This window comes from Psammomys obesus, unplaced genomic scaffold (genome assembly GCF_907164565.1).
Source record: "Psammomys obesus unplaced genomic scaffold, mPsaObe1.curated_primary_1811, whole genome shotgun sequence".
Classification (NCBI taxonomy): Eukaryota; Metazoa; Chordata; class Mammalia; order Rodentia; family Muridae; genus Psammomys; species Psammomys obesus.
In genome coordinates this window covers 1,155,726-1,173,415 of record NW_026590511.1, presented here as the reverse complement: position 1 = coordinate 1,173,415, position 17,690 = coordinate 1,155,726, and the positions used below count along the sequence as shown (strand labels likewise).

Genomic DNA, 17,690 nt, shown 5'->3' with positions numbered 1-17,690 from the left:
GCGGTGGCGGCGGCGGCGGCGGCGGCGGCGGTGGTGGTGGCCGCGGCGGAGGGGGCGGCGGTGGCCGCGGCGGCGCCGTTCCGCGCGCAGTCCTCGGAGCGGGGTCCGGGCTGTGCGAGATCTGGTGACGGCGCTGCGACCCCGGCTGGTGTCCGACTCCGGTGAGCGCGGCGCCAAGGGCGACATTCTCCGAGGGAGGAGGGAATCCTGAGCCAGGCGCGGGAGCTCCGCCGAGCCCCGGCCGCCTCCGCCCGGCCGAGCGCCCGGCTCAGCCTCGGCCCTTTGTCTCCTCCGCCCTCAGGGTCGCCTCCCAAGCCGCCCCCCGGGCCCCGCGACCCCTCCCCCGCTGGCGGGGCCCGGACTGAAGATGGTGCAGAAGAGAACCGCCGAACTTCAGGGCTTCCACCGTTCGTTCAAGGTGAGGGGTCCTATCCGGGGGTCTCGCTGCAGTGGCGGGTGCGAGGGATGAGCAGAGCCCACCCGGAAGGCCGGTGCTGGGCCTGGAAGGGGTGTTTGCGCTGGACTAATACGCCGGAGGTGTTGGGGGTCAGCAGGCCTCAACCCTGTCCCCGGCCGCCTATAGCTCCCTCCTCCAGGACCCCCACCCCCATCCGCAGGCTTGTGATTGGTAGCTCTGTCCCTTGCTGTCAGCCTGCTCCGGTCTCATCGCCTGTTTTCTAAGTGTGATCATAGGCGAGTCTAGTGTTTCTCTTCCCTGCAACTTCCAAGCCTGCCTTGTGCTGGTTGGGAAAGTCAGTAAACTGCAACCCGTCTTGTCTCTAACTGCCTACTAACTCTCTTCATGAACTGCCCCGGGCTCCCTTGTGATCTGTGACCCTTGCAGTCTGTCAGTCCTGCTTCCGTGTGGTCTCAGGTGAATCTTACATTTGTCCCCTGCAAGCCGGGTGCTTGTTGCAGGATACACCCTGTCCCCAGCCGCCTAGTAGCTTTCTCCTCCAGAACCCCCCCCCCCACTCCCCTGGCAGGCATGTGATTGGTGGCTCTGTGTTCCCTTGCAGTCAGTCTGATCACAGTCCTGTGCTCCCACCCCACTTTCTGTCTGTGGTCCCACCCTTTCTGTGTTGGCCTTGTTCTGGGGGGTGGGGGGGCGTGTCAGCAGGCCACAGCCCAGTTCACAGCTGCATTAGCTCCCTCCCCAGGTTGGCTTATGATCAGTGGCTCTGTGTTCCTTGCAGTCTCTCAGCCTCGTCTTCCCTAGTATATAGTCCCAGGGGAGCCCTGAGTCTGTCCACTGTAGTCTCCAAGCTGACCATGTGCTGGTTGGTTGGGATCTGCGGGCTGATCCTGTGGAGGAACCCTTGTGGGTGTGCTTGCCCCGCTGCAACCCCCAACCTGGTAGTGGCCTATGGACGACCTTCCCTCAAGACACCCCAGGCCCAAAGTGTTATTTCCTGTCAGAACAGGAAGTTTCTGCAGTGTTATTAATAGTGGCTGATTGAGTCTTGTCTTAGATGAGTGGATCTGGGGCTGGCAGAGGTGAGCAGGTGCTAGGCAGAGCCCCTCTCCCATGGGACCTGGCATAAGGGGCACAGTGATGTCAGCCTGCCCACCCCATGGGGAAGGCTGGATTATGTAATGGCTTCCTGGGGCAGGGACCTGTTGCCCTGTAGAGAGGGCAGGAGCGTGTCTGTGTGCATGCCTGCGCCCCTGTGGGAGGAGTGCGCAGATAGGGAAGAATTCCCAGGCCTGTCCAGCCAGTGCCCCTGGCCAGCTGCCCAACCCCTGCCCCAAAGGCCTGTTATCCTTGGCCAGCTGCTTTGGGGCTGAGCAGGAATGAGAGCTGAATCTAAGAATGTCACCTACATTGTTTTTTGCTCTCCTGGGGCTTTGTGTGAGCCTAGACGGGGTCAGCGAGGCCACTAAAGCAAGCCCTAGCTTTCTGGATGGTTCCAGCCGCCTCCCGCCAGGCCTGCTGACTCAAGGCCCTTGGCCAGATCCAGGGGAGGCTGGCTGGACCAGGCTGGACTGCCCACACAGCACTTGGGACTGCAGGCTGCCCTCTGCGTGGCCACTGTGCAGCGCTGCACAGAGCTGGGACTATGGGGAAATTCGGCTGGTAGGTAGCCCTGCAGGTGGCCTGGGGCTAGTCCCCAGAGGAATCTCCCTCCTGGAACTCCACCCCATGTGGCTGCATCCTTGGAGGCAGGCCACTGCTTCTCAAGTGCCCTCAGTCGGTAGCTGGGCAGAGAGGAACAGCTGCCAGTCCTGCTGGGCTTATTTACCTAGTTTTCTGTTTATCTTTCTGGCATTCAGGAAGCGCTGGGGATGGAGCCTGGGGCCTTATGCCTGCTAGACAGATGCTCTACAAACTCAGCTGCAGCCCAGCCCTAGTTTCCTATCTTTAATGTACAGATTGGGAGACTGGCGGGTGCCCCTGGAGGTCTCCCTACAAGGATGTGGTCCTGCTGATTTCCTTGTGCAGGGTTCTGGCTGGCTCTTGTGTCCCAGTCTTTTCAGCTGAAGACTGGGACAAGCAGGTGGGGACAGCGGCCTCCCGTCTCTCGCCCTGTGACAGTCCACCCAGAGGAAGGTCACCAGGCTGAGGTCATGGAGCAGGTGCCCTGCCTAGCCTTTGATCTCAAACTTGGCTCACCTTCCTTTCCACTTGCTCACCAACCCCCCGCCTTGTGTGCTGCAGGTGGCTGCCCTGGGCCTTCCAGGCACCAAGGTTTTTCAAAGCACTGGGTGTGGGTGCCTTCTTCCCCATGGCCTGCTAGGGTGCCCCCTTTCCTGCCAGCCTCCTAGTGATTCTCTGCTGGAGGCAGGACAGCTTGCAAGGTTGTTTCCACATTGCTGTTGGTCTGCCTCTGGTCTCCAGGTATCTAGTTCCTTCTGCTGTAGCCCTTCGGGGTTCCCCGAGGGTATTGTGGATAGACTTTTCTCTTGTCAGCTCCTCCCACTGTGGATATCCAGAGAGAGGCATGGCTTAACCCAGGTTCCTCGTACCCGTGCCTTCTTCTCTGGATAGGTTGCTCACTCAGAAACTGGGGTGTGCCTCAGTTTCTAAGCTTGCAGACCCAGGTGCCAGCAGCACCCATTATGAAGAAATGTTGTATTTCAGCATGCTCCTGTCCAAACCAGGAGGTTTCTCTGGCCTTCAGCTCTCACCTTCCCTGGTCAGTCTTAAGACCTTCCGCCCATCTGGCAGCTGTGTCCTTTGGTGTCCTACTTGAACTATAGGTATGAATTTGAACCCTGACCACCCTAAAAAGGGTCCTTAGACATTGCAGTCTGTGGATGGGACAGGGCCCTAGACACTCATACCAATGGGTACCATGCCTGTGAGCCCCCCTTGCCACCGGCTATGTGTACGAAATTGGTGACTCCAAGGGCTGTCAGTCCTTAGCAGACAGGAGGCTTTGGAGACATGGAGCAAGTTAGTAAGGTGCCATGTACACAAAAATGCTCCCTACCCATGACCTCCGGAGCCTCCCAGACGTCAGGCACTATATTTACTTTTGTGGAAGTGAGAGCACTCGCATGCATAGGGAAAGTGGTGGTGTCCTGTGCTACAGGGAAACTGAGCTCCAGAACCTAAGGGTGTGGCCCAGAGCTAGCCTAGGAAGCTGTGGGAAAACAAGCTGCCAGCCCTGCCACCACCACCGCCTTTGATCCCACGCTGGTCCCTGAGGTCAGCCCTCAGTCAGCTGGCTGGACAGGCGTCCCATGCTACCCATGAGCAGACAGGGCAGGCCATGTGGCTTAGACTTCCGTCACTCAGCCCTGGGCTTGGAGAGGAAGGTCATGCTCCTCACAGTCAGGCAACAGGGTCACTTGGTGCAGTTGCACACGGTTGCTTAATTCTCCGCGGGGTGTCCCTGGCCTCCTCCCACCCCACACCAGTCACAGAGGCAGCTGATGGCCATGTGGCCCAGTAGTTCCTGAAACCCCAGAGTTGGGATTCCGTGGCCTCTAAGGGACTCTGAAGTACTCCTAAGAAAGCCCACATGCTGAGTGAGGAGGGGTCAGTCACAGGCTATTGCACCCTGAATGCCCATTGGGTGTCCAAGACCCTTGGGTGTCCAGTTGCTCTTGGCCTCAGCACTGTGATGGAGTGATCATTTGTTGCTGCATACTGGGGTTTCCGGCAGAACCACCCAAGCATTTAATCCCCAACAGGGGCAGAATCCTTTCGAGCTGGCCTTCTCCTTAGACCCTACCCAGCACGGGGACACTGACTTCAGCCCACAGTGTGAGGCCCGACCTGGTGAGCACCTGGGAGGTGGGCAGGACATGGGGGGGGTCTCTGTAGGGAGCTAGGCTAGGCCAGACTACACACCATCTGGGTCTCTGTCCTCTGCAGACATGCCCTCCAGCCAGCCCATCGACATCCCAGATGCCAAGAAGAGAGGCCGGAAAAAGAAGCGCTGTCGGGCCACAGATAGCTTCTCGGGCAGGTTTGAAGGTGAGTGGAGAAGGGTGCTGCTCCTGCCGGGGAGGGGACCCTGGGCTACTGTCCCTCACCTCTCCTTTCGCACCCTAGATGTCTACCAGCTTCAGGAGGATGTGCTGGGGGAAGGGGCCCACGCGCGTGTGCAGACCTGTGTCAATCTGATCACCAACCAGGAGTATGCTGTCAAGGTAAGCTGGGGCCCGCCCCAGACGACAGCCTCGGAAAACCAGTATCTAAACATGGCCCCAAGACTTGTGACTCAGCCACCTGGGAGTCCAGATCAGACCTAGAGTCACTGAAAGGCACGATGACAGCTGGTCCTTGTCCCCTCCAGTATGGCTGCGGAGGGCTGGAAGCTTCTGTCAGAGCATGCTGGCCTGCCTGTTTTCTAAGGCTGGTCCTCTGCCCAAAGGAGGACTGGCCTGAAGGAGGGGTACAGAAATTGAAACGCTGCCGCAGCACTTGGATCCTGAGAAGCTGGCACTTGGAGAAACCCAGTACAGATCCTCCAGAGAGTCCTGTGTGCCCTTTCCCTCCCTTCTTGTTCCTAGAGCCCTGACAGGCCCTGGTATAGCCTAATGACCTTGTAGGGCCAGCCAGTTATCCTGTGTCCAGGGAAACCCTGTGGCTGCAGGAGGAAGAAAAGGGGAGTTCGGGTGTCAGAGTCAGAGCAGTGGTCCTGTCCCTGGGTATTCCCAGGCAGGTGTCTAGCTGGCTGCTTTCCTCCTAGTGACCCTTGCAGGGCAGCTTTGTCGCTTGTCATCGACAGCTAGGGAAGCTGAAGCCTAGAGGGGACGGGTAGCCTGACTTGTGTTTGCTATGTGGTGGCTTTCCATTGGTGGGTGCCCAGGACCTGGGGTCCTCCTGGTGATGTCCCCAGTGATGATTGACACCTGGGGGTAAAGGGACGGGCTGGTGTCAGCACAGGACATGGCAAGGGCCGAGGATGGGATGGCTAGAGAACGTTAGAAGTACCTGGTGGCACAGGCTCACTGTGGGAGGACACCAGGGAAGGCCACTCAACTGTTGGAGAGATAGATGTTTCTGTGGCGCTGTCCTCAGCCTCCGAAAGGGCGGGGTTGAGATTTATTAGCATCATCTAGAGTTTGGTCCGCCCTTCAGATCTGGCTCTTAGTGATGGGAGGCCCCTTGCTGGAGGCCCCTTGGTGTCTGTTTGTTACCAGGCACCAGGGGGGTAACCTGGCAGTGGGACCCTGCCCTTCCACCTGCTGAGTGAAGGGCGTGAGGCTGTCCACCCGGGAAGAGAGAGCCAGGGATCCTGGGACTCCTGAGAGCAAAGATTCTCTAGGAGAAATGCCTTCTGGGCCTTCCATCTACCGGGTGCAGTGGGGCCAGCTTCCTGAAGTTTGCCCACTGGTCTAAGCCAGATCCAGGCACATGGAGCCAGTTTCCCAATCTGGTCTGGAGTAGAAGAGGCAGGACTTGGTGTGATAACTGGCTGGGCCAGCAGCCAGAGGCCAGAGAGCCACCTTGTTGCATGGGTCATGTGAGAGCTGGCACTGCTTGGCCCTGCCCTTTCTGGGGCAGGTGTGGCAGCCACTTATGGAGGGGCTCCTGGGCGAGGGTGGAGAACTGGCTGCTTCCTCCTCCTTGCCTGAGCCCCCCTGAGCAACAGGGTGCCCTGCCCATGCTGACACTGCAGTCTGACTTCTAACAAATTCCAGGCCCACGGCAGCAAAGTTCATGTAGTGTCCGGGTGGCCTGTCGGGGACTTGGGGACACCTCGCAGGCGGCCTCTGGGCAGCCTGTCCAGGTGCTGTGTCCCTTCCTGCGTTGCAGATCATTGAGAAGCAGCTGGGCCACATCCGCAGCAGGGTGTTCCGGGAGGTGGAGATGCTGTACCAGTGCCAGGGACACAGGTAAGGTGGCTCGCCCAGGCCATCCGTCCAGAGTCCACGTCAGCCAGGCACGGGCTGGCCTTCGCCAGGAAAACAGGCTTTCTGTGGGCGCACGGCACCATGGGGACGTTACCTCCTGTGCTGGGCAGCAGGTGATGAGGGCTCAGGATGCCTTGGTTTCTTCCCTCCCAACTCAGGAATGTTCTCGAGTTGATCGAGTTCTTTGAGGAGGAGGACCGTTTCTACCTGGTGTTTGAGAAGATGCGTGGCGGTAGGTGCTGCTGGGGGTGGAGTGGTGGCTGGGCAGCATAAGAAAGGACCCTCCATGGGCTGGACCTCCTGTCCCAACACCCACAGCCCAAGTTTGGGCCCAAAGAAGCCCTAGGGCAGCCCTGGTGGAGGGCCGGGGCAGTGGGAGGTTGCTGGTTTACAGAGGTGATGTAGCTCTCTCCCCTGCACCACAGGGTCCATTCTGAGCCACATCCATAGAAGGCGTCACTTTAACGAGCTGGAGGCCAGTGTGGTGGTGCAGGACGTTGCCAGTGCCCTGGACTTCCTGCATAACAAAGGTGTGGTGGGCTGGGGGTGCCCCCAGGCCCGGGTGCTTTAGAGGTACCCACTCCTAACTCCCTGCTCCACCTCCCAGGCATTGCCCACAGGGACCTGAAGCCAGAGAACATTCTGTGTGAGCATCCCAACCAGGTGAGCTGTCTGAACTCCACCCCACCCAGGCTCTGGCACGCCCTTCCCCTGTGAGGGAGCCAGGATGGGGAGGGTGCATGCAGGGCTCTCACAGTGCCTGGCCGCCCCCAGGTCTCCCCCGTGAAGATCTGCGACTTCGACCTTGGCAGTGGCATCAAACTCAATGGAGACTGTTCCCCCATCTCCACGCCGGAGCTGCTCACCCCGGTGAGGGCAGTGGGAAAGGCGGGGCAGCCGACAGGCACTGGGCTCAGGTGCCAGGCCGGCTCTGCAGCTTTCCGACGCCAGCTTGGCCTTCCACTTAGCAACAGCAGCTGGTTGGCTGGGCGGGGCTGGGGTGTAGTCAGGCCCATCACCTGCTCCTGCATCAGCAGTCTTTGATTGGCCAGAGCCGGGTCCTCCTGACTTGTGCCTGCCCCACAGTGCGGGTCAGCGGAGTACATGGCCCCAGAGGTGGTGGAGGCCTTCAGTGAGGAGGCTAGCATCTACGACAAGCGCTGCGACCTGTGGAGTCTGGGCGTCATCCTCTACATCCTGCTCAGCGGCTACCCGCCCTTCGTGGGCCACTGTGGCAGCGACTGTGGCTGGGACCGCGGGGAGGCCTGCCCTGCCTGCCAGGTGCGCCCTGCCTGAGTCCCCTCCCCATCCTGCACTGGGCCTTGTTCCTGGGCTCCCTAGAATGAGAAGTGATGTGCTGGCCCAGGAGCCAGGACCCCAGACCTTTTTCCTTATTATTTGCATATGTTCTGCCTGCCTGTATGTATATGCACCATATGAGTGCCTGGTACTTGAGGGGCCCAGAGCAGCATTGGGTGCCATAGGACTGGAGTTACAGATAGAGCAGCTATGTGGGTGCTGAGAATCAAACTTGAACCCTCTGCAAGAGCAGCTGGTGATCTAACCACTGAACAGTTGTCTGTTTGGCCCTGTCCACCTGGTCTTGGGACCATCTCCAGTGCCCCTCATATTCCCCCCCTGTGCTTATCCCCACCCCGTTAGGGCATCTGAATGGGTCCATGTCTGTTTTGGGGTGACTCTTCCCCACCCCCATCCCCAGAACATGCTGTTTGAAAGCATCCAGGAGGGGAAGTACGAATTCCCTGACAAGGACTGGGCCCACATCTCCTTCGCTGCCAAAGACCTCATCTCCAAGCTGCTGGTCCGAGATGCCAAGCAGAGGCTGAGTGCTGCCCAAGTCCTGCAGCACCCCTGGGTGCAGGGGGTGAGCCTTGGGGCCTGAGGAGGGGAGGAGCAGGGTGCCCAGCTTCATCTGCTGGGCCCTGGGCTTTCAGCAAGCCTATAAGGAGGACCTAGCATGGAGGCTGGGAGCGGTTCCCCTCAGGGCTTGCAAGCACCCTCCTGCCCAGCAGACTGTCTGGGGTTGGCCCCCCAGTGAGGCCCCGCCCCTCCAGGCAGCTTGCTTTCTTAATGCTGAGAGTCCCCAGGTTAGCTTGGCTGACACCCCTTCTGGGGACAGTCTGCAGAAGGCACATGCAGACTGAGGATCTATGGGTGGGTCTGCTGATGGCGGATACTTGGGCTAGTGTTGTCAGGACCCTCAAATGCCCTCTGACCCCTGCCCCTGCCCTGCCTTCTTCTTACAGTGTGCGCCAGAGAACACCCTGCCAACACCCTTGGTTCTGCAGAGGTGAGGCCTGGGGTCTTGAGTCAGGAATGTGTTTGGGTTTTTTTATTTTCCTGGGATGCTAGAGGCTCCTAAGCTGTAGGCCCGCAAATGCTCAGCAAGTACCTTAGCACTGAGCCCCTTGGGGTGTTAGGGCCACAGAAGCCTAAGTGGGGACCAGGCTCCTGAGCTTTTGTGGTGTACAAGTTGGGGTCTCGGTGTGGAAGGGCCTGGAGTTGGGGTGGGCGCCTCCAGAGGGCTGCAGAGAAGGGCACAGTCTTGTGACAGTCCCCCATCCTGTCCCCAGGAACAGCTGTGCCAAAGACCTCACGTCCTTTGCAGCTGAGGCCATTGCCATGAACCGGCAGCTGGCCCAGTGCGAGGAGGACGCCGGGCAGGACCAGCCTGTGGTCATCAGAGCTACCTCACGCTGCCTGCAGCTGTCCCCACCCTCGCAGTCCAAGCTGGCCCAGAGGCGCCAGAGGGCTAGCCTGTCGGCCGTCCCAGTGGTCCTGGTGGGGGATCGTGCGTGACCCCCACCCCCTTGTACATACGCCCCGGGGGCCTGAAGGCTAGGGACCTGGACGCCCTTGCTGTCCCAGGCCCCGGCTCAGCTGGGTCCTACTAGCGGTGTAGGGATCTGTTGAGAGGTGTTTTCTTTTTCTCCCCTCCTCACCCTGCCCCCGCCTACTTGGCTTTGTTTTGTTTGTGTTCCTTTTGCCGCTATTGAAAGCAAGTGCCCAGAGGAGGGCGGAGGGTTCAGCCATGCCATGCGGCCTGCACCCCGCGATGCTCGCCTGTCAACTGTGAAGGTCCTGCCACCTGCGCCCCCACCTCCACTCCAGCCACTCTGCTGTCTTCCAGGGCTGGGGATCCCGCAGGGTCAGCACCCACACCTCTCCCTAACCCTCAGTATTGTCAGGGACAGGTCCTCCTGTGAGCACAGTCTTTCTGTCTCCCCAATAGAGCACCCTTGGGTCTGGGGCAGGGGCTCTCTGTCTTGGATAGAGACCTCTGGGTGGGGCAGGTGGATAGGGACAGCATACTTGACTGATCCCTAGTCCCCAAGGGACCTGCTGTGTCCCCTAGAGGGTTGACAATCAGAAGCCCCTCCCAGGCTGCTTAGCTCCTTCCCCTGGGACAGGCCTGTTGCTCCCAACCCCAGTTCCCAGGGGCAGAGATGGAGGGGGACCCTGCAACTAGCTAGCTTCATCGGGGCAGGAGAGGTGCTGGACAAGGCCCGCATCAGCAAACATGGGGTTCCCGTATGTCTCCCCATCCAGGGCACCTGAGTGCCCTTCTCAGGGCTCAGCCTGACCACGGCCGCTTCCTGCCCCATGGTATCCCTGGGTCTGGGGTTCCTTTAAGCCCTCCCAGCTGCTTCTGTTACCCAGAGCTGCGGCCACACCCATGAGTCCCTCACCTTCCCTAGGGTCTGCCTGCTTTCAGGGTCGAAGCTGCCTTGGCCTCTCACTGGGCACCCAGGAAAGGCTGGGAAGGGGTGTGGTGAGCATGCAGTGTCCAAACCTAACTGCCCGAGGCCTGCGGACTGTTCTAGCCACGAACTACTATGCAATACGAGTTCCCATTTTCTCCATGGCCCTGCTGGTCAGGGGCGGCTGCCGGGGCCGGGCCACCCTGCCCTGCAGCTGCTCTGCTCAGGTGTCTACAGGGCAGCCCCTGGCCTCAGAAGTCCTTGGTCAGGGTTGTTTGTCGCATTTAGTTTAGGTTTTTTAGATTTGACTTGCTTCCCTGTGCTTGAAGAGTACTTGAATGTTGGGGTCTGGTGGGCGGGGCCACTGCCCAGCTCCCTGCTCCCCTCTCATAGGATCGTCACAGTAGGGGTGACATGCCATCTGTCCTGCCCTGCCTGCCTCTGTGGACACATTTCCAAAGACCCCCGGGAGGCTGGGGTCCCACCAGTCGCCCCGGTTTCACTCCTCGGCATGAATGGGCTGTCGGGCACCTGACTGGACAGTGGGCATCGGTGGGCCCTCCCCAGGGCAGGGCTGTCTTTCCCTCTGTCCCTCCAGGCCTGACCTGGAGGGCGGGTCAGACCCTTAACTGTGAATGAGCTGTCCTGGGTGGCTTGGCCACAGACCATGCTGAAACCTGGAGACCCTGTTGCAGAGTGGGGGCATGCAAGCACTTTCAGCTCCATCGACCAGGTGACCCCACCACTCTGGACTCCTTTCTCACCGCCTGTCAACGCCAGGATTTTGTATCTTGTTTTGTAAGGATTTAATAAAAGTCATTTAAAAATCTCTGTGTAGTGACGGCAGCAGAGGTTGCTGCCTGCAGGTCCTGAGTCACTGCTTCACCGCACACCCCTCTGGATGTGTCCCAGGGAGGTGACATCACCCGAGGGAAGCACAGGCTAAAGAAAAACAAGCATTGGGCCAGGCAGGCTGGGACCCAGAGGGGTGGCCTTAGGTGCCCGAGGGAGGGTGGTCTGGAGCAGGGCTTGCTTCTGAGGGTGTGGGGTCTCCCACAGCCCAGGCTGACCTCAAACCCTATATAGTGGATAAGGACCCTGAACTCCTGGTCCTTTCATTTTTACCTCCAAGATGCTGGGGTGGCAGCCTCCACGCTGGGTTTGTGGCCCGTGACCAGGGCGACCAGACTTGATTCAGCCCAGTCAGGGACTCACAGGACTACCAGGAGAGGGCTGGTGGGGACTGCGGCATTGCCTGAGCACCGCTCCGGGATTCTCCAACGCCAGGATTTCCCTGCTGCTCAGCACACAGATGTAGAGGAGGGCGGGCTCCGCGGCTGCGAGAAACCACAAAAATAAATTCTAATGCAGCCTCCGCCAGGACGAGCTGTTCCTGGCAGGCGGCAGAGGGCAGGGAGCGGTCACCGCCAGAGCTGGCAGGGCCTGGTGGGGTGTGGTGCCACCTGGGAGGGTTAGAGATTAGCATGTGGTCTCTGGGCACAGGAGACTGGGAGGGGCAGGGCCTTGGCATAGGCCAGCTGCTGGTTCAGTGGGTAGGTTGCTGCCCAGCAGACCTGAAACACTGGGGTCCACACACACACCCTCAAGCACACACTGGAAGTGGTGGCCTCAAAAAAATAAAAAGACTGAAAAAGAACCAGGCCCGGTGACAGGTGACGCACACCTTTAATCCCAGTGCTCAGGAGGCAGAGGCAGGTGAATCTGTCAGCTCAAGGCCAGCCTGGTCTACAGAACCAAGCCAGCCATGGCTACACAGAGAAACACTGAAGAAAAGAAAAAAAAAAGAAAAGAAAAGAAGAATTGGTGGCTAAGTGGAGGATCCAAGGTTCAAGGTCCTTCTCAGCATAGGGACTTTGAGCCCAGCCTGAGCTACAGGGACTTCTGTCTGAAGAAATAGAAGTGTGCCGCTGACTTGCCTCCACACACCAACCACCTCACTTCTAGTCCCTGAACCCCATAAATTGTCGTCTGACCACCCACTGACATTCACACACAGCATTAAGTAGATAAAAAATTGTTTTGCTGGGAGATGATGTGGGAGGCAGAGGCAGGCAGACCTCAAAGTTCGAGCCCAGCCTAGTCTACAAAGTGAGTTCCAGGACAGCCAGGGCTGACAGAGAAAAAATGAACAAATAAAAAAGTTCAGTGAACGGACAGGCATGGTGGTGTACACAGAAAAAAACAAAATCCAGTTATGAAAAATGCTCTAAGGCTAATGCTCTTCTAGCTTTAATTCTGCCGTGAACTTTTTGTTTTCCCCATTGAGGAAGTGTGGCTCCAGACGAGGAGCCACGGCTTCCGGCCTGAAGGCCTGCTCTGACTCTATAGTGTTCTGCACCTCCAGCCACACAGATTCCGGGCCTGCGTAGTTTGGGTGTGTGATGCTCTGTTTTGTTTTATTTTACTTTTTCGAAACAGGGTTTCTCTGTGTAGCCCTGGCTGTCCTGGACTCACTTTGTAGACCAGGCTGGCTTCAAACTCACAGTGATCTGCCTGCCTCTGCCTCCTGAGTGCATACAGGCGCGTGCCACCATGCCCGGCAGTGTGTGATGTTTTAATTTATTTGTAAGTATTTAAAATATATAATAAAGCTTATTTATGAAAAAGCAAAAATAAACTCCTGGAAAGCAGGGAGCGTGCTGGTGTAGGGCTTTCTCTAGAGGCCAGGGTTGGTAGGGCTGCTTACAAGAGAGAAAGGAAGACACCAGAATCCACAAACACCCTTGAAAGAGGTTGGCAGTGAAGCTTGGTGTGTGCCATCCTGAAACCCTGCCTCGTGGAAGGAGAAGGTGAGAGGATTGCTCAGAATCGCACACCCTTGCCTAAAAAAATGAGCACATAGACCTGGCAGTGCGAGGTGAGCCTGTGAGCCCAGCACTTGGGAGGCAGAGGCAGGAGCATCTCTGTGAGTTCAAGGGCCTACAAATCGAGTCCAGGACAGCCAGGGCTACACAGAGAAATCAAAAACCAAGAGAGAGAGAGAGAGAGAGAGAGAGAGAGAGAGAGAGAGAGAGAAGATGGAATTATGGTAATGATGATTAATGGTATAGGTGGTATAGTGTAGGAATGGAGCCCCGCCCAGAATCCCCAGTGAGGGCTGGGGGCGTGGTCAGGGTGGAGCCCCGCCTAGAGAGGCCCAGTGAGGGGCTGGGGGCATGGTCAGGGTGGAGCCCCGCCTAGAATCCCCCAGTGAGGGGCAGGGGGCGTGGTCAGGGTGGAGCCCCGCCTAGAACCCCTACTGCCTTGAGCCCCACAAGCATGCCTTCCACCGCTAACCAATGACAGCACCCTAAAAATAAAGAAGAAAGGCAAAGGTTCTTTAAAGGGAAGGGGAGTAAGCATGAAAGGAATATTCTGGGATCACAAAATCAGGCTGTTTGAAGTTGGTTCGCTCACAGCCTGGATGTTTTCCCAACAAGGAAAGTCAAAAGAGACTCTTGCTGCCTCCTGAGCTCTGTGGCCTAGAGCGTTGGCGGCTTTTCTCTTTGAATATTGTCTTCAGAAGGTTACTTGTCCTATGTCTGTCTGCCCGTTGTTCGGTCCATGTTGTCCACACTGAGATGAGCTGAATCTAGGTTTCCAAAGATGTCCTGCAGGGATCGCAGGACTTGTGGCTGCATCGCCTGGTGTGGAAGACCCAGCAGAAGGGCCTAGACCTTCAGACTCCCATCCTGGAGCACCCGGGCTCAGGGGTACCAGAGAGAGAGAGAGAGAGAGGAGACAATGCACCCTCCACACAGCCCTGCTGCTGTAGACCAAGGGGCCACCAGCTGAGAGAGGCAGGCCCTCTGGATGCTGAGAGGGGAGGACACAGGGGCTCCTTGGAGCTGCCGACGAGGCTGCAGGTATCCTACTGGGGCTTGTAGCTCACGAAGACCCTTGTCTGACTCCACACCCTAGAATTTAGGACACACTGCACTGTGTTAGGATTATGGCTGTAGGGGAGGCCAGAGCTGAATGGACACAGCGCTCCTCTAACATTCAGGAAGCCCTGGGCTCTGCCCCTCAGCACTAGAAGGTGGAGGAAGGGGCATTAGGTCTTCAACGTCCTCCTTGGCTACAGCCTGGGCTACACAAGAATGTCTTTAAAACGTAACAGATTGCTTGCTTGCTTCCTTCCTTCCTTTTCTTCTTTCCTTTTTGAAACAGGGTCTCTACTTTATGTAGCCCTGGCTGTTTTGAAGAATAGCTACAAAGACCAGGCTGGCCTCAAACTGAGGTCTGTCTGTCTGCTTCTGCCTCTGGAGTGCTGGGATTAAAGGCCACCACCACACAGCCAGAACTGAGCAGCATCTGCCTAATGTCACTACCTGTATAATCACAGCCCTTCCCTGTTGACTGTTAGCTGGCCGTGACCCCCCCCCCCCCGCCCCAGCCTCCCAGTGATCCAGTGTGTCACAATCACAGTGAGCGTTTCATTAGCAATTCAAGAGTAAAGTCTCCAACAGCAGGTGTTTAAAGATGGCTGCCCAGGAGAGCTGTCTCAACCCTCAGCCTTTGGCTGCAAATAACAGAAAACCGACGGGACTTTCCCAGGACAGTGAAGATATTTATTAGTGGGGGGGGGGGGGGGGGGGGCCCTGAGCTGCCGTGGCCTGCAGGCAAACCATGATCCAGGTTGTTGAAACCTGTTCTCCTGGGTTCCTCAGGCTAGGATTCTTTCTTAGCCTGGTGGGTTGGGCTGTGGGGGTATGGAGTCAGGGCAGGCCCCTTCTGTCCAAATTCCTCTGCCGAATCTGCTTCTAGATGAGATGTCATGAGACTCAGGACTGAACTAGTCAGCTGGTGCTAATTAAACTGTTGTAGCTTGTCTCTTCCTCCTCTCCTTTCTCCTTCTCCTCTTCCTCCTCCTCTTCTCCTCATTCTTCTGCTCCACCTCTTTTCCTCCTTCTTCTCCTCCTTGTTCTTTTCTCCTTCTTTTCCTCCTTCTTTAGTCTGAGGCAGGCAGAGTCTCCCTGAGTCGCCTGGGCCAGCTTTGACCTTGTGATCCTCCTGCCTCAGCTTCTCCGGTGCTGGGATGACAGGCGTTGCTCGCCATGCCCAGATGCATGGTAATCTTCGGCAGACAGTGCCAGGGTTGTCTCCTCGGTTGTCACTGGCCACAAGTGGACAGACCTTACAGTCTGGAGCCTGGGCTCTCAGTTCTCTCTGCTTCTGAGTGCCAAACTGTACTCCCAGTTGGTAAAGGCAACGGTGATCCACACAGGGATTGCCCAGGGGAGCCACCTCCTACGTCCACAGCCAGTTCTGGCCACCTGAGCCTGGGGCTTGGGGGCTCCTGCTGGCTTCTGCATACCCCAGCACCCTTCCTCTGGGTGGGGTGCTGAAGCTGTACCCCGGCCCACTCTTTGGAGCCACAGTGCCCATAGGATATTCCCTGCTTTATGCTCAGCCTCTACTGGCCCTACGTGTTTTGTTTTGTTTTTTTGGGGGGGAGCAATGCGTATCTATTGACATTTGCTCTTGTTCTGTTTCATTTTAGACAGGGTCCCTCTTTTGTGTAGCCCTGGCTGTCCTGGAACTCACTCTGCAGACCAGGCTGGCTTCAAACTCACAGAGATCTGCCCGCCTCTGCCTCCCCAGCACTGGGATTAAAAGCTTGGGCCACCAAGTCTGACCTCTGTGGAGTTCTGACTGCATTAGTACAACTCCCACTCACAGGCTGCTTTTCCTAGCCTCAGTTTCCCTTTCTGGACTGAGAAGCCCACCTCATTGGGCAAACAGGCTATCTGGTTCTGGGCTCCGGAGTGTGGGGTTTGGGGAAGGGGAGCCAGAATGTAGGAGCTGGGGTTACAGTCTGGGAAGTGTCGCCCACTAGGGTCTTGGATTCTCCCTGTGGGATCTAGGGTTAACACTCAGGGTCTATAATATGGTGCTTGATCTGGGATCTTGGGTCCTGGAAGCTCTGGGCAGAGTAGGGTCAGGGATCCACGGTCCAGCCCTCCCTTCCTCCCTTTCCTTCCTGGCCCCTTCTCTTCCTTATTCTCCATTCACCCCCTTTATTGAGTCCCTCCAGCTCCCCAGGACGCTCCCTTCTCTGTCTCTCAGCCCCTGGCCTCCCACCACCCCCAGCTCCTTCCCCCTCTGTCCCCATCAGCTCCTCAAGGATCTCATCACACTGTCCCCTCCTCCTCTAGTCCCTCCTTCCTAGGTCTGGCCTGGCCTCTCTTCCTTTTCTACCTCACCCCACTTCTTTCCCTCACCTCCCTTTCTGGGTTTACAGTCTCTCATATCCTACAGCCTGAGCCCAAGCCGGGCTCGTCTACGTTTGGGGGCTCCGGAGCAAGTGTATGGGTGGTATCAAGAGCCTGGGCTCTATAAACAGGGGTCCTGAGCCCTCATCCTCAGTTCCTCCTAGTGGTCTCTGCTTCTCCTACCCCTCCACCGTCTGCCTAGTCCTCTCTCCACTGTCTTCACAGTCTTCCCTTTTTCCTCCACCCTCTCCCCTGCCACCTTCCATCTCAAAGCCACTTTACTGGGGCCCCGCCCTTCGCCCATGACCCTGCCCGTTCGCCTGGCTTGCTCAGGACATACCACGCCCCTTCACCTCAAGTCGGGCCCTCCTCCTCACTTGTCTTCTTTCCCTCCATCTATTCCTCCCACCTCTTCCTTTCTCCTCCTCCCTCACTCCTCTGCCCGCTCTTCTCCACCTATCCACTACTCCTAGGCCCCTCCCCTTCCTCCCTTTTTCCTTCGTCTCTCCTCTGGCTTCTTTCCCTGGTTCCACCCCTCTTCCTTCCCTTCCCCTCCCCTCTGGACCTCCCTCCCATGATTCTACTCCTTCCCCATCTCCCATCTGTCGTCTCCCGGCTCCCCTGCTCTGGCAGCCCGGCTCCTCTGCCCTCTTTTCTCTGCTCCTCCCTCTCCATCCTTATTATTTCTCTCCCTTCCCCTTCCCACCCTCTCCTTTCCTGTCTTTCCATGCCTCTCTAGCCCATGCCCTTCTTCACCGCTCCATGGCACCCCTGCCTCTTTCCTGCCTCCCCCTCCTGGTCCTCCATACCCCTTCCCGTCTGTGCTCCTCCCTTTATTACCTCATCCTTCCCTTTCCTCCCATCCAATCCCTCCTGTTCACCTCCCCTGCTCTCCCCTCCCTTTTTCTCCTCCCTGCCCTAGTATCCAGTCCTTCCTCCCCATTCCCTGAGTCCCTTTTCCCTCCGTCCTTTCCCTCCTCCCCTGAGTCTTCAGGCTCCTCCTCTTCCCTGTCTCACCAATCCTGAGCCTAGCCCTGCCAGCGCATCTCCTCCCTTCCCTCCTCTATGCTCTCGATGGAGTCTGCGTCTTCCTCTCCCTCTGCGGTCCCTCCCCATCTTATCTCTCCTCCCCCTACTCCCCTAGCTCCTTTGCATGTCCCACCCCTCCCTGGCCTTGCCCTCTCCCGTCCGCTCCTCCCTCTTTGCCTCTTCCACTCAGGTCCCGCCTCTCGCTGACTCCGCCCCTCCTCCCCTCCGTTCCCGCCTCTCAGTTGCCCCGCCCCCGATGACCACGCCCTCCGTGCCCCCGCCCCCGCGCCGCAGCGACAAGATGGCGGCGGGCGGCAGCGGGCGCGCGTCGTGCCCGCCGGGGGTCGGGCCTGGCGCGGGCGGCCTGGGGCCCAGCGCCAATGCGGCCGCGGCCCCCGGCAACGCCGCCGCC

The 17,690-nt window shown here is 58.1% G+C and overlaps 2 protein-coding genes across 3 annotated transcripts in view; both read left to right on the top strand.

Annotated features, from left to right (window-relative positions):
• Positions 1–33: 33 nt before the first annotated feature.
• On the top strand, positions 34–10,863 carry Mknk2 (MAPK interacting serine/threonine kinase 2). 2 transcript variants are annotated; one of them, XM_055607686.1, is made up of 14 exons: positions 34–161; positions 302–418; positions 4,141–4,228; positions 4,325–4,426; positions 4,505–4,602; positions 6,215–6,294; positions 6,471–6,544; positions 6,738–6,842; positions 6,920–6,975; positions 7,087–7,182; positions 7,399–7,593; positions 8,033–8,197; positions 8,580–8,623; positions 9,337–10,863. In XM_055607686.1, the coding sequence occupies exons 2-14, from the start codon at positions 368–370 to the stop codon at positions 9,407–9,409; spliced, it is 1,227 nt and encodes a 408-aa protein (XP_055463661.1). In that variant the 5' UTR covers positions 34–161; positions 302–367; the 3' UTR covers positions 9,410–10,863. The 2 variants fall into 2 exon arrangements, with proteins under 2 accessions (XP_055463661.1, XP_055463660.1); XM_055607685.1 differs by having other exon boundaries at positions 8,907–10,863.
• A 5,781-nt stretch (positions 10,864–16,644) lies between these two features.
• Btbd2 (BTB domain containing 2) overlaps positions 16,645–17,690 on the top strand; it is a 14,215-nt gene continuing 13,169 nt past the window's right edge. Inside the window, exon 1 of the mRNA XM_055607687.1 lies at positions 16,645–17,689. Coding sequence (XP_055463662.1) covers positions 17,403–17,689 — 287 coding nt within the window. The 5' untranslated portion in view covers positions 16,645–17,402. The remainder of the gene's footprint in view (position 17,690) is intronic.